General features: G+C 39.1%; 2 protein-coding genes across 2 annotated transcripts; one reads left to right on the top strand and one right to left on the bottom strand.

Moving 5' to 3' along the window:
• The first annotated feature begins 750 nt into the window (after positions 1 to 750).
• On the top strand, positions 751 to 8493 carry eps8l1a (EPS8 signaling adaptor L1a). Its single transcript, XM_062439321.1, has 13 exons — positions 751 to 874; positions 1058 to 1116; positions 2602 to 2734; positions 3868 to 3956; positions 4067 to 4141; positions 4222 to 4370; positions 4491 to 4675; positions 4879 to 4982; positions 5089 to 5229; positions 5347 to 5494; positions 6055 to 6217; positions 6889 to 7021; positions 7492 to 8493. Exons 1-13 carry the CDS (start codon positions 757 to 759, stop codon positions 7576 to 7578), a joined length of 1584 nt encoding a protein of 527 aa, XP_062295305.1. The 5' UTR covers positions 751 to 756; the 3' UTR covers positions 7579 to 8493.
• A 136-nt stretch (positions 8494 to 8629) lies between these two features.
• nme4 (NME/NM23 nucleoside diphosphate kinase 4) lies at positions 8630 to 11997 on the bottom strand. Its single transcript, XM_062438318.1, has 5 exons — positions 11758 to 11997; positions 10623 to 10753; positions 10436 to 10537; positions 9933 to 10045; positions 8630 to 9820 (listed from the first exon to the last, which is right to left on the bottom strand). The coding sequence occupies exons 1-5, from the start codon at positions 11891 to 11893 to the stop codon at positions 9700 to 9702; spliced, it is 603 nt and encodes a 200-aa protein (XP_062294302.1). The 5' UTR covers positions 11894 to 11997; the 3' UTR covers positions 8630 to 9699.
• Between the last annotated feature and the right edge of the window lie 657 nt (positions 11998 to 12654).

The following is a 12654-nucleotide window of genomic DNA, read 5'->3' as shown; positions in this document are numbered from 1 at the left end:
AGAGAGAGAGAGAGAGAGAGAGATAGAGAGAGAAAGAGTGAGAGATACACCTGTCAAATGATAGGAAGCTGCTTTGTGTCAATAATACGTTGCTAAATGGAGACTTTGAAGCAGCTTCACATCTTGATACATCAAAATGTTATGTTGTATGTTGGCATTACACACTGTGCATTTTATACAAAATTGAACTCGTTTATGCAGTCTAAACTGATTCATCAGTATGTTGGAAGAGAAGGAAGGATTACATGAAGAAGAAAGGTAGGAAGATGAACAAAAGAGATGTAAAACATTGCACATTACATGTTTGCATGGCATAAACTTCTGATGAAGCAACAGTTGGTTATATCAAGTTTTGGTGCTTGTGTCATCTGCATACCGTGCAACTGGTGACAGTGGTTTTTCCTGTAGTGTGTATCGGTCACTTACAGTGAGTATGCAAACTAAATACTCTGCATTCTTACAATCAGCTTGTGGTATGTGGCTAAATCAAACGCTCATTCATCATTTTGTAGGATTTATAGATAAAGTTGAAAGGATCATGTTTTAAACAGTCGGATAAAGTTTATCAAAAGAAAACATATAACATAGTGAATATGTTAGTAATGAATGTAAAATGTATAAGTTCCCAAACAAAGTAAAAATTATGTTTTAGAAACATCACCCAAAACGTGATACACCAGTAAACATTTTATGACCAAAGGTTTTACAGTGGCATTATTCCCCTAAATTGACTCTGCTTGCATCCTCACACAACAGATGTCTAAACCACCTCCTCCAGTGGTTCCTAGAAAGCCTTCAGGTGTCCGAGTCATGATGACTCCAGGGGAGCAGCCTCCTCTTAGTTCCCTGCCCATCTACAGAGGCTTTAACAAAGGTAAAATGATCTGCCTGAAGTGTGTACATGTATGTTATGTGCATGTGTACTGTTGCCATGAAGATGTATTTTCCTTCCTCTGCATGTTATCCAGTGACTTACAGCTGACCTGCTACAGCAGGCTTGCTGTTTTTGTGCAGATGTCTGAGTTTGTATTACTGGTCTTTTTTTTCCTCCATTCAGAAAAAGGTGCCAGTGTGGAGTCAAACCATACATCTCTACTGAATGCAGAGAGGGAAGTGGTATGTGCTTGCATGCATCATTTAGGTTTTACTTTTTATTTCTGTCAGCCAGTGGGTTTACAATACAGCTTACAAATAAACAATAAGACCTGAAAGTTGAAGGAGATGATGACATATGTGATCCCATAAAGATTATGTCAGTAAACCAAATATATCATATATATATCAAGACCCAGACGATTGTCTACTGTCTACTGATCAAAATGTCTCTGTAAAGAAAAACACCATAGACCTTTGTATTGACTTGAATGAATACAGGGGCATTAAAAATATGTACATGTAAAATATGTTAGGAATAAGAGATTCAGAATATACAAACAAATATTCATACAGAGTTAAAATATCATTTTAGACATTTAGTTACCTATTCTATGATTGGTGACATTACAATTAACCACTAGAAAAAAATATGGCCTGCAATGGCCATAAAAAACCAAGTGCTAGAAAAGTCAAGTCAGTTTTATTTATTTAGCATCAAATCACAGCAGAAGTTATCTCAGGGCACTTTTCACATAGAGCAGGTCTAAACCATACTCTTTAATTTACATAGAGCCAACATTCCCACATAAGCAAGCAGGGAAAACTCCCTTTTAACAGGAAGAGACCTCAAGCAGAACTGGGCTCAAGGTGGGCAGCCATCTGCCTTGACCAGTTGGGTTGAGAGAGAAGGAAAGAAGGAGGGGGAGAGAAGATATGGACAGAGGTGAACAGTAACAACAACAACAACAACAGTAATAATAATAATAATAATAGAAATATGACTAATAATAATAATTACAGCAGGTGTAAACATCAAACAGGATCATGGCAGCACAGGGTCTGCAGCTATGACCCATGGAAGATCATGATCCTTATGGGAAGTCCCCTTAGCATAACTAAGGGCTGGTCCGAGGCCAACGTGGATCAGCTCTAACTGTAACCTTTATCAAAAAGGAAGGTTTTAGGCCTACTCTTAAAAGTAGATAGGGTAAAGAAAAAGAATCAGTGGCTGTGGATAGAGGAAGCTGGTATTATTTTTTGTTTGTTTGTTTGTTTGTTTTTAAACTTCCTGCGCTTGTTAGAGATGATTATCACAGTTACGAAATTTTTAGTCTGAGTATGCTGAGCCTACATCCTCAGCTGAGTTTGACCAATAGTTACAATACACTGAAATCCAGTACTACAGCCCTGCCGTAAATACTTCCGGCTGAAGGTCATAGTTTGTTGAGAACTTGAGAGGTGTTAATTCAACTGGTAATGATTATATTTCAGGCTGTAGTTTGTGCTGATGCTGTTGAATAAGAGTCGTGTGGTGGTAGTGTTATTAGGTATCAATGCCAATCAATGCCTCTTTTACAGTCTTAAATGTTTTCTCAAACATTTTAAGAATAATGCATGTAAAATATATGTTGTCTTTCATGTCAGTGCAACTCCTTTTATGTTGTTTAAATGACAATTTTTTCTTTAACTCGCGCTAAGTCGCCCTATGTGTCTGACTTTCATCAGGAGATTCTGAACCACTGTTTTGACGATGTGGAGCGATTCATGTCACGCTTGCAGCAAACAGCTGAGGCCCAGAGTGTTCTCAACCAAAGGAAGAAGAAGAGCAGCAGGAAGAGCAAGAAGGTGGACCAAGATGGTGAGAACTGATATCATTTTATCCTTATGACTGACTACTGGTGTCATAGTTTCACAAGGATAGTAAGATAAAAGACATACCTTTCCAAACACCTGGTCTAATGAAGGAATATGTTTGCATGTGAATAACCCAGCTTGAGTGGGCCTTCAGAAAATAGGAAGTCAGAGGTTTGAGGCTGTTTGGTGGTGCTTTGGTGACTTCAGGGGAAGACTGAAACAGATAAATCCTGGTAGCAGATTGGAGAATGCTGGCTTCTGGTAAGGCTGCAGGAGGGTAGAGACAGGAAACTGGAGACAATGGTAGCACTGACACACTATTTTACAGGCTGGAAGCAGGTTAACAGGCAGGTTGCCAAAGAATGCTTCAGGTAATTCAGAAAGCTCTTGCCTGCACTAAGCCTGACAAGACAACTTTATAATGAAGCACTCGAGCCTTAAATACCAGATTGAAGATAGATTCGATTTGTGAATGGCTTCCTCTGTTCCAGTGTGACATGAAGGTTAGTAAAGAGAAAAGTGAGTAGAAGGCCTGATCTTTCTATGTTGATTACTGTGTCTTCACCATTAGACACAATTAACTGTCAATAGGTGTGAATGAGTTATATTGTTTGTCCCTATGTGTGTTCGCCCTGTGTTGGCCTGGCAACCTGACTGGGTGTTTCCTATGTTTCTGGCCAATGTAATGCTGGCATAGGTGTGACCCCGAGATAACAATTGATACAATTAATGTATTCATAAAGAAATTGAGGACAGATGTTATTACTCACTACCACTGGCTTTGTCTAGTAGGTGAGTACTGGCTGGTACAGGCTAGAACAAGCACACCACACCTTTATAGATTCATGATTAGCAATGGGAGACTTCATTTTCATTTAGTGTTCCTATTATTTCTATTTTCTACAATTCTTCTCACATATAAAGTGTTAAATGCGTAGTTAACTTGCACTTGGAAGCTTGCATATTGCTCTGTAAGATCAAAAAGAACTTAACAATACCGATACTGTACATTCAAGTACGTCAAGTTCGAAAAATGAATGCAAGAGCAACGCCAACTGGGACTGTATTGTGGTTATAATGGGTCTGTGTTTTAGTTTCGTTTGGGTTACAGCTGTGATTGCGCTCTCCTGTGTGCAGATGATTTGTTGACCTTGAAAGCTTTCCCTCCATCGACGGAAGAATTTGTGGACCTCTTTCAGAAAATCAAGTACTCCCTCAGTCTGCTGGTGAGATTGGTGATTATGAAGTGTCAAATGACTGTGGAAATGTAATGGAAACTGAGAATAGCTTTTGAGTTTTTAGAGTGGCATGATCTGATGATTCCTGGTTTATACAGGACCGTCTCAAGTCATCCATCTCAGAGCCTGACGCACCGCAGCTCCTGCACCACGTTTTTGTGCCTTTTACACTGGTGAGTCTCTCTAAATGTTTCAGTCTCTGTCTATCTTTCTGTCTCTGAGATGCTGACTATAGTGACCACCTCTTTCACAGATGGTGAAAACCACTGGAGGGCCAGATTTAGCTGCAACAGTTGTCAGTCCCGCTCTGACCAGTGGTGCCCTGTCACTTCTCCAGGAGCATCTGACTGAAGAAGAAAAGGAACTCTGGACCTCATTAGGCCCCAACTGGACTTCACACTGGTTTGTGTACTTATGTATGTGTGTATAAATCTGTTTTGGAGTGTGTGTGTGTGTGTGTGTGTGTGTGTGTGTATGTATGTGTCATGTTGTTCTAACAAATGCTTTCGCCATCTTTCTCAGTTCGCAGCTTAGTGTGTCTGTTCCTCCGTACTCACCTGTCTTCCTGGATGGGTGGAAGCCTCAAATCTTCAACTCAAATGGCCAGCCTCTGGAAGATCCTATCGAGTCACAACACAAACAGGATGCTGTTAGGCAAAGCAGGGCGGCGCAAACTCTACAGGACCAAGCACAACAGACAGTGGACGGCATTGATGTAGTGTAAGTCTGTAGAGATGGAATAAAATATTACTGGGAATGCTCTTTTCACAATGTGCAGCTCATTATGGAAATGTATGCTAGATGAGCAGTAACTCAACTGAATATCTCTCATCAGAGATTACAAAAATGTATATGTGATTACTTTGTCAAATCAGTTTTTTGTTTTTACATCATTTCTATTTCAGAGAAGGAAATGGGCTCCCGCCAGAGGGTGAGAGATTTTACTGCTGCAGTTATGACTTTGTAGCTAGAAACAGCAGTGAACTCTCAGTGCTTCAAGGAGAAACTCTAGAGGTACACATCCATAATTAGAACTACAGGTTTTAACTACCAAATTTTAAAGGTACCATCTTGGAATATGTTGCTAAACTTGATTGATCTGTGTCTTATCTTTCTTTAGGTCATTGAGTCATCAAAGCGATGGTGGAAGTGTCAGAATCGCTTTGACCAGATAGGATTTGTTCCCTCAAACATCTTGGAGCCTCTGTCTGCTCTGAATAACACTGGGAGACAAAGTCCAGTGGTACGCAGAGAGTCAAAGGTAAAAGTACTGACCCACTGTTGTTTGTGTCCATGCCTTAAAAACTGCACACACTGAGCCTTTTTGTCTCATGTCATCTTATATATATGTTTTTTCATTTCTGCTTCTACACAACAGAAGACGCCTCTTACTCCTCAGTCAAAGTACTTTTCATATGCTCCACCAAGCCCAGTTGGGACCAGTCCTACAGCTACAAGCCCAACAATGGGACCTCAGAATATGGTTTTACCATCCACATCAATGCACGGAGAGGACGATAACCGAGGTAACATACCTATGCACGTTAAGTATCAGCTCAACCATGATAGTAGATCAGACATAAGAGGGCCTTGTTAGTTAGAATTTGAGATGGCCAACATCACTGTAGCCTCTTGTATACAACGTTTTGGTGAAACATGAATGAATGAAATAAACAATTTGCTAAATGAACACATACTTATTTTGTGTAGTTCTTCTCATACAAATACACTACAGTGCTTTGATTTATGAACACCTGAGTGATCCCAAATACACTGAAGAAATATCAATGAAATGTATTATATATGGAAGGAATGATTACAAATGCACAGGTGTAATTGAAGGCAGGTGCAGTCTTTTGGTGAACATTATTGTCTGTAAATAGATAACTGTCTATAAACAGACCTCTGACTATGTGGTGTATCGAAAAATCTTTAGAAATTTAGTCAAAAGCCTTCTTGAACATGTATCACATTTAAATGCAAAACAACTCTGAAGATTGAGCATTAATCTTGAAGGAGAGTAGTGTTATGCTCAGACTCACCATACTTAATACCGATGCAATATATGTTCTGTGTGTTTGTGCAGTGCTGATAATGAATGATGAGCTTCTTCAGCGGCTAGCTGGGAAAAGAGGCTCAGCCCGTCCTCTGGTGGTCCCGCGTGCAGCTGACACTTCTGATCCACTGAACTACCACTCGCCACCTGCTGAGGTGGAGACCTGGCTCACTGCCAAGGGCTTCAGTCAGCAGTGAGTACACACAGTTGCAGCTAAAACTGTTTCCAAAAACCTCATTCAGAACAAGGCCTGCTTGTAGAACCTAGTTGTTGATTTATAGCAATGTCAATTTGTCTAAATAAAGTAGTTTTAATTTAACAAAAGAAAATGACTCAAAAGCATCATAGCCTCTACCAAGCAGTTTATTGGTCAAGTGGAGAAGTCTGTCTTGCCTTCATTGTGTTGTGTTCAGGTGTTTATTGGACAATGAGGTGCTGTTCACCTAAAGAACAATGAAGAAAAAGATATCTTCACACTTGCAGTTTGCGGTACATGCTACATGTGCAGCTTTCACACTACCTGATTTTGTTTCAGTGCCCAATAGTGCCCCCAAATGTCATGATTTCCTCCCTGCTAGTGTTTATGTACTCAATTGTTGAGTTGAGTTGAACATAAACAGAGAACTGGGAGGACATTTAGGAAACTTGGGGGAACTAAAGGCAAAAGAAAAAGAAATTAAGAATTAAGAAGTGAATCTTCTAAAGAGGAGAAGCTTAGATTTGCTTTAGATTCTTCCAGTTTCAATCATTTTTACTTGACAAAGATACTCCAGGTTACACTGTAATTTAACTTTTGTCAATAAAAGCTTTATGAAAGTGAGCAGAAACCAACATAGATTTTCTTGCTCCTTTCTCCTCTGTTAGGACAGTCCAGAGTCTGGGCATTTTAAATGGAGCACAGCTTTTTTCCCTGAATAAGGAGGAGCTCCGCACGGTATCGCCAGAGGAAGGTGTACGAGTTTACAGTCAAATCACGGTGCAGAAGGCCCTGCTCGAGGTTTGTTTGTCTGTCATCCTGGATGTAGGCTTCTATGTGTGTGTGTGTGTGTGTGTGTGTGTGTGTGTGTGTGTGTGTGTGTGTGTATGTATTTGGTTATGTTTGCGTCCATGTTTCAAAAGCACTTGTTTGCTCAGCCTTGGCTTATGCACCGGTTTACATACCACATTGTTAGTGACCTACATTGACTGCAGATTATTTATTGTACAATTTCTCAATGGTCACTGTGAGTAAATTTTGCAGTCGTTAATTGTTAGAGAGTCTGATATCAAGGAATGAGTTTTGATTTGAACTTCATGTCAAAAATATCAGTTTAAAATATGACCAAAAATGAGTTCAGTGCATAGGTCATTGTCAAATGACAGATACAAAAAAAGGACTAAATCAGTCGGGAAACATCTTTTCAAATCTGCCAAAAAGGGAAATTTCTTTGATATTTCTCTGTTAAATCACACTGTATCCTTCCTCAGGATGTGCGCAAAGCCACAGAACTGGAGACGGTGATGGAGAAGCAAAAGCTGAAGATCGACCTGAAATCGGAGAGTGCGATGGTGTGATGGAGTGATTTAACATGCCCTAATGCAGACGTGGCACCAAAGATCAGTGGATATAAATGTAGTATTGCTTACACAGCTGGGCGCACAGGATGTTGCAGATGGATTTTAATATGTTAATCATACATGCTGTTATATCTGTTTTGCTACAGATTCATCAGCCAAAGCAAGATGTGTTTCAAATTTTTAGACAGACGGGCATCAGAGTTGACCAAAGTTATACTTTTGTTTGGTTTTCGTCATATATTTAACAATGCATAAATATTTACCCACTGTTTAAGCAATGCATGAAACATGACGATAACCACACATAAGCAAGTGCTATCACAATGGACTGAGTCTTCTCTTAAGAGCAATAAAACCATCAAATGTGCATCCTGTTACACATGTTTGTGATTCCACCGAACAGTCAGCTCTTGATTCAGTTTGTATTGCTTGTGCATCAACCTGTATTAAAATAATGTTGCTTGTCACAGTCAGATGCTGTTATACACCAAATACACAGAATACATTAAATTGACGTTATAAATGTACGTTTTCAGCCCTGACTCTTTCTTTGATCTCTCGTGACTAACATGATTTTTCATTGTGATTTTAATTGTACTGTATTTTATGACATAATGTGAAAAAAAGGAAACACATTATTGTCTGAAGGAATACATTGCTTTCAATATTGAAATAAGAATTATGTTATTTCTGTTTCATAGCTTTTAAACTTGCTGCAACAATTAATTTCAGATTCCAGATTCCTCTGTATAAAGAAGCAAAAATATGTTTGATTTAAAGTCATTTACATAAATTCATTGCAAGCAAGCGGCTCTGAAGATGTTTACGTACATACAATCTGAGTCACTCCCCTGTGTCTAACAATAGCAGTGGAGGTAAATCATCATCATGAAAAGCTGTGCAGTGCACAAAAACATGTTGCATAAATACATTTTTACACAGGAAGCACCACCAAATTATACAAAGAGGTCATATGTAGTGTAAATACTGATGATTTGATTTTGATTCAACATGTCACGTATCAGACAAAGTTTTGCACTTGACTTGAAACCATTCAACCTCGTATTTTATTTTTCTGCTCCACAGTTGTTTTCAAACAGAGGTACTTAACAATTTCAGTTATTCAAATGTACTCTAAGTAGAATAATGACATTTGAGAATGTAGTTCAAGTGAGCGATTAACTTAGTTTCTTTATTAAATTGCTTTTCATTATCCACAAAAACAACACTACTGCATAAAAACAGGATTGCAAACTCTTGAAAAATTTGTATTTAAAAAAAAAAAATTTCAAATCTCTATAAATGTTGATGATGAGATACTTTATGCATCAGCCTGCTGGATCACAGTTGAGTTCAGGTTATATGTAACGTTTGTATGTACAGTAGAACACTGTAGTGTACAGTGTAGTCATCCTACAGCAGAGCAATTAAAATAGGTCTTACAGTTTTTACAGTGTGGGCAATAAAGATTTTTTGGTACTACTTGAAGTTGGTTTTGATTAAATATAAGATCTGTTTAGACTATCTATACCTCTGACTATTTAGACTATTGAGCATTATTATTTTAGGATAGAAGCCAGAATGTTTAATATAAACAAGCACACCAGATTTTAGCTATGTGTCAGAAGGACTTTGGCATATTAGGTGATTGTGGAATACATTCTAATGTTACATCTGCTTTGAGGCACAAGCAATTCAAATATTTCAGTTGGAAATCAGCCACTGATCCAAGGAAATTTTCTACATCTGTCATGCACACAATGACCACAGTGCAGGTCCACGTTTCACACGTATTGTATCCACTTCAGGGGACTAAAGGACAAATGATGACTATACACATTTCATCCTGAGACCAAAGACCTGTTCAATGAAAGATGTTACAGCTAAATGTATACTTGCTAATGTAGCGTCAATAATAAAATCTCAGTGACATTTGTTTCAACAAAAAAATGTCATTGTACGTTTCCTGACTGAGGTAAATTATTTGGTAGGAACACTGAACATGAGTCATCTTTTTCAGTCACTGTGGTCAAACTGCCAGAGGAGACAGACCTTTTGAGCAGTGGCAGGAGAAGCGATAGTATTACTGATTCTCACTGCGTTCGACTCTCAGTGTCTTCACACCTCACAGGTGATGCTCTGGTCACAGCAATCCCAGTTCAGGAGCTCTTTTCCCTGAAACCACAGCTGGATTTCCCTCTGAGCACCCTCCAGTGAATCGCTGGCATGGACCACATTCCTTTAAACGACCAACGCACAGCATTATTTTACCTCCAAGAATGATGCACATTAAAAGGTTAAAGTTCAATCCAAAAGCGTACACACAATTAGATCGAATGACATCGGGTTACCTGCTGACATGAAAGCTGAAATCTCCTCTGACTGTGCCTGCCTGAGCCTCGGCTGGGTTAGTATTTCCCACCATCACACGTGATGTCTGGACTACATTGAGTCCTTCCCACACCTAAGCAAGAATAAAACAACAAAAATATACAAACAAGCTATTCAAGACTTATAGAGATTTATGGCAGCTTTACACCCCAAAAACTATATTAAATCAGTAGCAGTCATTTTCTCAAACACAAATGTCAACCTGCCTGTTAATGGGAATATAGTACCAAGGAGAAAGGTGAAGAAAAACACATAGAAAGTATAATAAATCATTATATGCACATTATGACTAGCATTTGTTATATTTTCACATACAATAATGACATAGAGTTGATTATTGCAAGGACATAGAATAATAACTGCAATTCACTCATATTCAACAAAATCAGCTCATGATAGGCTATAGGAGACAGCAGATATGGTTGATGTCATTCAGTGAATAATAATGCAGAAAAGGCCTCACCATGACAACCACAGGACCTGAGGTCATGTAATGCAGCAGGCTGGGATAGAAGGGCTTCTTCCTCAGTTCACAGTAGTGCTGAGACAGCAGATCCTCAGAAACCTCCACAGTAGAAACAGCCACAGAATTAAATAGACAACTTTCACATTACAAAAGTTGACAAACATATGATTTCTGACTTCTGTACCTGCAACATTTTCAGGCCAACCAGCTTGAAGCCCCGCTGCTCAAAACGCCAAATGATTTGTCCGACAAGACGACGTTGAACTCCATCTGGCTTTACGGCTATAAGAGTCTGCTCCTTCACATCTGGAACACCTGGTGGGGCGGACAGAAAAGATGCTGATGTTAACCACCATCCTCGCACACAGCCATATTATTAACCTACCGGGAAAGAGGACAAATATTGACCCAAATACACCCCAATTACCGCAGGGGAACACACACACACACACACACACACACACACACACACACACACACACACACACACACACACACACACACACACACACACACACACACACACACACACACACACACACACACACAGTTTTTCTGGTGTAGGTTTCAAACACCAACTCTCTCTGTGAGGAGAATGAAAACACATCAGATATTGTGTGTATTTCGTTTCTCCAGGCAAGAGCTAATGAATGACTGCATGCGATCAATTAAATTCACACGTGACCCAACACGAGAGCTCATCACTCTGCTGGTATTTTACTTTAAGACTTTATGTGCAAGTGAAATACAGCGAATGGTTAATGGGCTGAATTGGAAGTTCAGTTTGAAGAATAAAAGGTTCTGGTGTCATACTGGACGGTAACTGTAACTTGGCCATTACGCGGGAGTGCGCACAGATTTTTGCCGATTGCGCACGCCGCGAGTCACCTTTTATCCGGCATCGCTGATACCCACATACATCTTCATCATCATCATCGTCACTATTTTCTGGGCCTCTAACCTACTTACAGTTCATGACCCCCTAAGTCTAGCAAGCACATTTGTTTTGGAAATGGTCCTGGTAAATTTGGAACAAATAAACGGTGCGCCTCGGAGGTAAAGTCACTTAGACTTTGTGCCTATCATGTTTAACATATTAAATCTAAAGGAGTATAGTGTAATTCAACACCACATATTAAAAAAAAAAAAAAAATCCTAGGCCAAGTGAGCAATTTATAAATTAAACATGAAGTCCTGGAAGAGTGTCATCTAGTTCTTTCACTTGAGTTTTCTTCATTTTAATTTTTTGAAAGTGGTTGAAAGACTAAATTAAATGTACAGAATTAAAATCGCTGACATTTATTCACTAAGTCACTTACTTGATTTGTTCCTGTGTGCTGCAGCTCTGTTTCCATTCAGCAGCGGTATGGAAAACCCGAGCAACAAACTTTTGGTGGTTTCTTGATTCCCTGAAGGAAACTGAAACAATCTCTTAAAAACGCACCGCTGCAACATGACCGTGTTTTGTTTTGACGTGTGCTCTGTTAGCCACCACAGACTGAAGTCAACCCTTCTCAATCAAAACTCACGAGTCATTCCCCTCTCTGTGCCCCCGACTGACCGTCTGAAACATGTTTAACTCCATTGATGCCAGAGGTGTGTCTACTGTTTCTCATCATTCCTGCAAAGAAGACTATTTACTCAAACATTCCCTATGCATTCAGATATATTTTCATGGCAAATCTTTCTTATTCATTTGTTGGATTTCTGAGAGCCTTGGAGCTCACTACTATCTTCACTTTTTATATAAAGCAGCCAATAAACTGGACTGGTGACTGAGTTTAACAGTCAAACAAGGATCCTTGAACTCAGTTTCTACTAATAGAGCTTTGAGAATATGATTTGAGTATTACAGCACTTAAGGCGAATGTTAACCACACCAAAATGACAAATAAAGACAAGAATATTAGAAAGAAGGAAAAAAAGAGGAAAGGTGGAATAAGTCTAATAATGCAGATGCCAACAGCCCCAGAGTTTGTCCCTTTTGGATCTTTTTTGATTCAGAACTGCAGGATCCTTCACTTCCCATCATGTAACTCAACATTTGCTCATTAATTGTTCATGACTATTAAACTCTAAGGTGACAGTTTGTAAATCAGTCTCAGACTCACAGACACAGAAGACATTGTACAGCTGAAGAAGTGAGTGAGTCTTATTCCCTGTGACGAATAACTTGATTTTGAGGTGTAAAATTGGTAGAATTTCCTTTAAAAAAA

The sequence above is a fragment of the Scomber scombrus genome, chromosome 18 (genome assembly GCF_963691925.1).
Source record: "Scomber scombrus chromosome 18, fScoSco1.1, whole genome shotgun sequence".
Classification (NCBI taxonomy): Eukaryota; Metazoa; Chordata; class Actinopteri; order Scombriformes; family Scombridae; genus Scomber; species Scomber scombrus.
Note: the sequence above shows the minus strand (reverse complement) of the source record. Positions and strands in the feature narration are given on the sequence as shown.

Bases quoted from the DNA above. Each gene is read 5' to 3' on its own strand.
- eps8l1a (XM_062439321.1), top strand. From the start codon at position 757: ATGTCTAAACCACCTCCTCCAGTGGTTCCTAGAAAGCCTTCAGGTGTC. The intron at 4,142-4,221 runs GTGAGTCTCTCT...CCTCTTTCACAG, and splicing joins TTTTTGTGCCTTTTACACTG to ATGGTGAAAACCACTGGAGG. The intron at 5,495-6,054 runs GTAACATACCTA...GTGTTTGTGCAG, and splicing joins CGGAGAGGACGATAACCGAG to TGCTGATAATGAATGATGAG.
- nme4 (XM_062438318.1), bottom strand. From the start codon at position 11,893: ATGTTGCAGCGGTGCGTTTTTAAGAGATTGTTTCAGTTTCCTTCAGGG. The intron at 10,754-11,757 runs GTAAGTGACTTA...CCGCCCCACCAG, and splicing joins AGCACACAGGAACAAATCAA to GTGTTCCAGATGTGAAGGAG. The intron at 10,046-10,435 runs GTGAGGCCTTTT...ATTCTTGCTTAG, and splicing joins CAGGTCCTGTGGTTGTCATG to GTGTGGGAAGGACTCAATGT.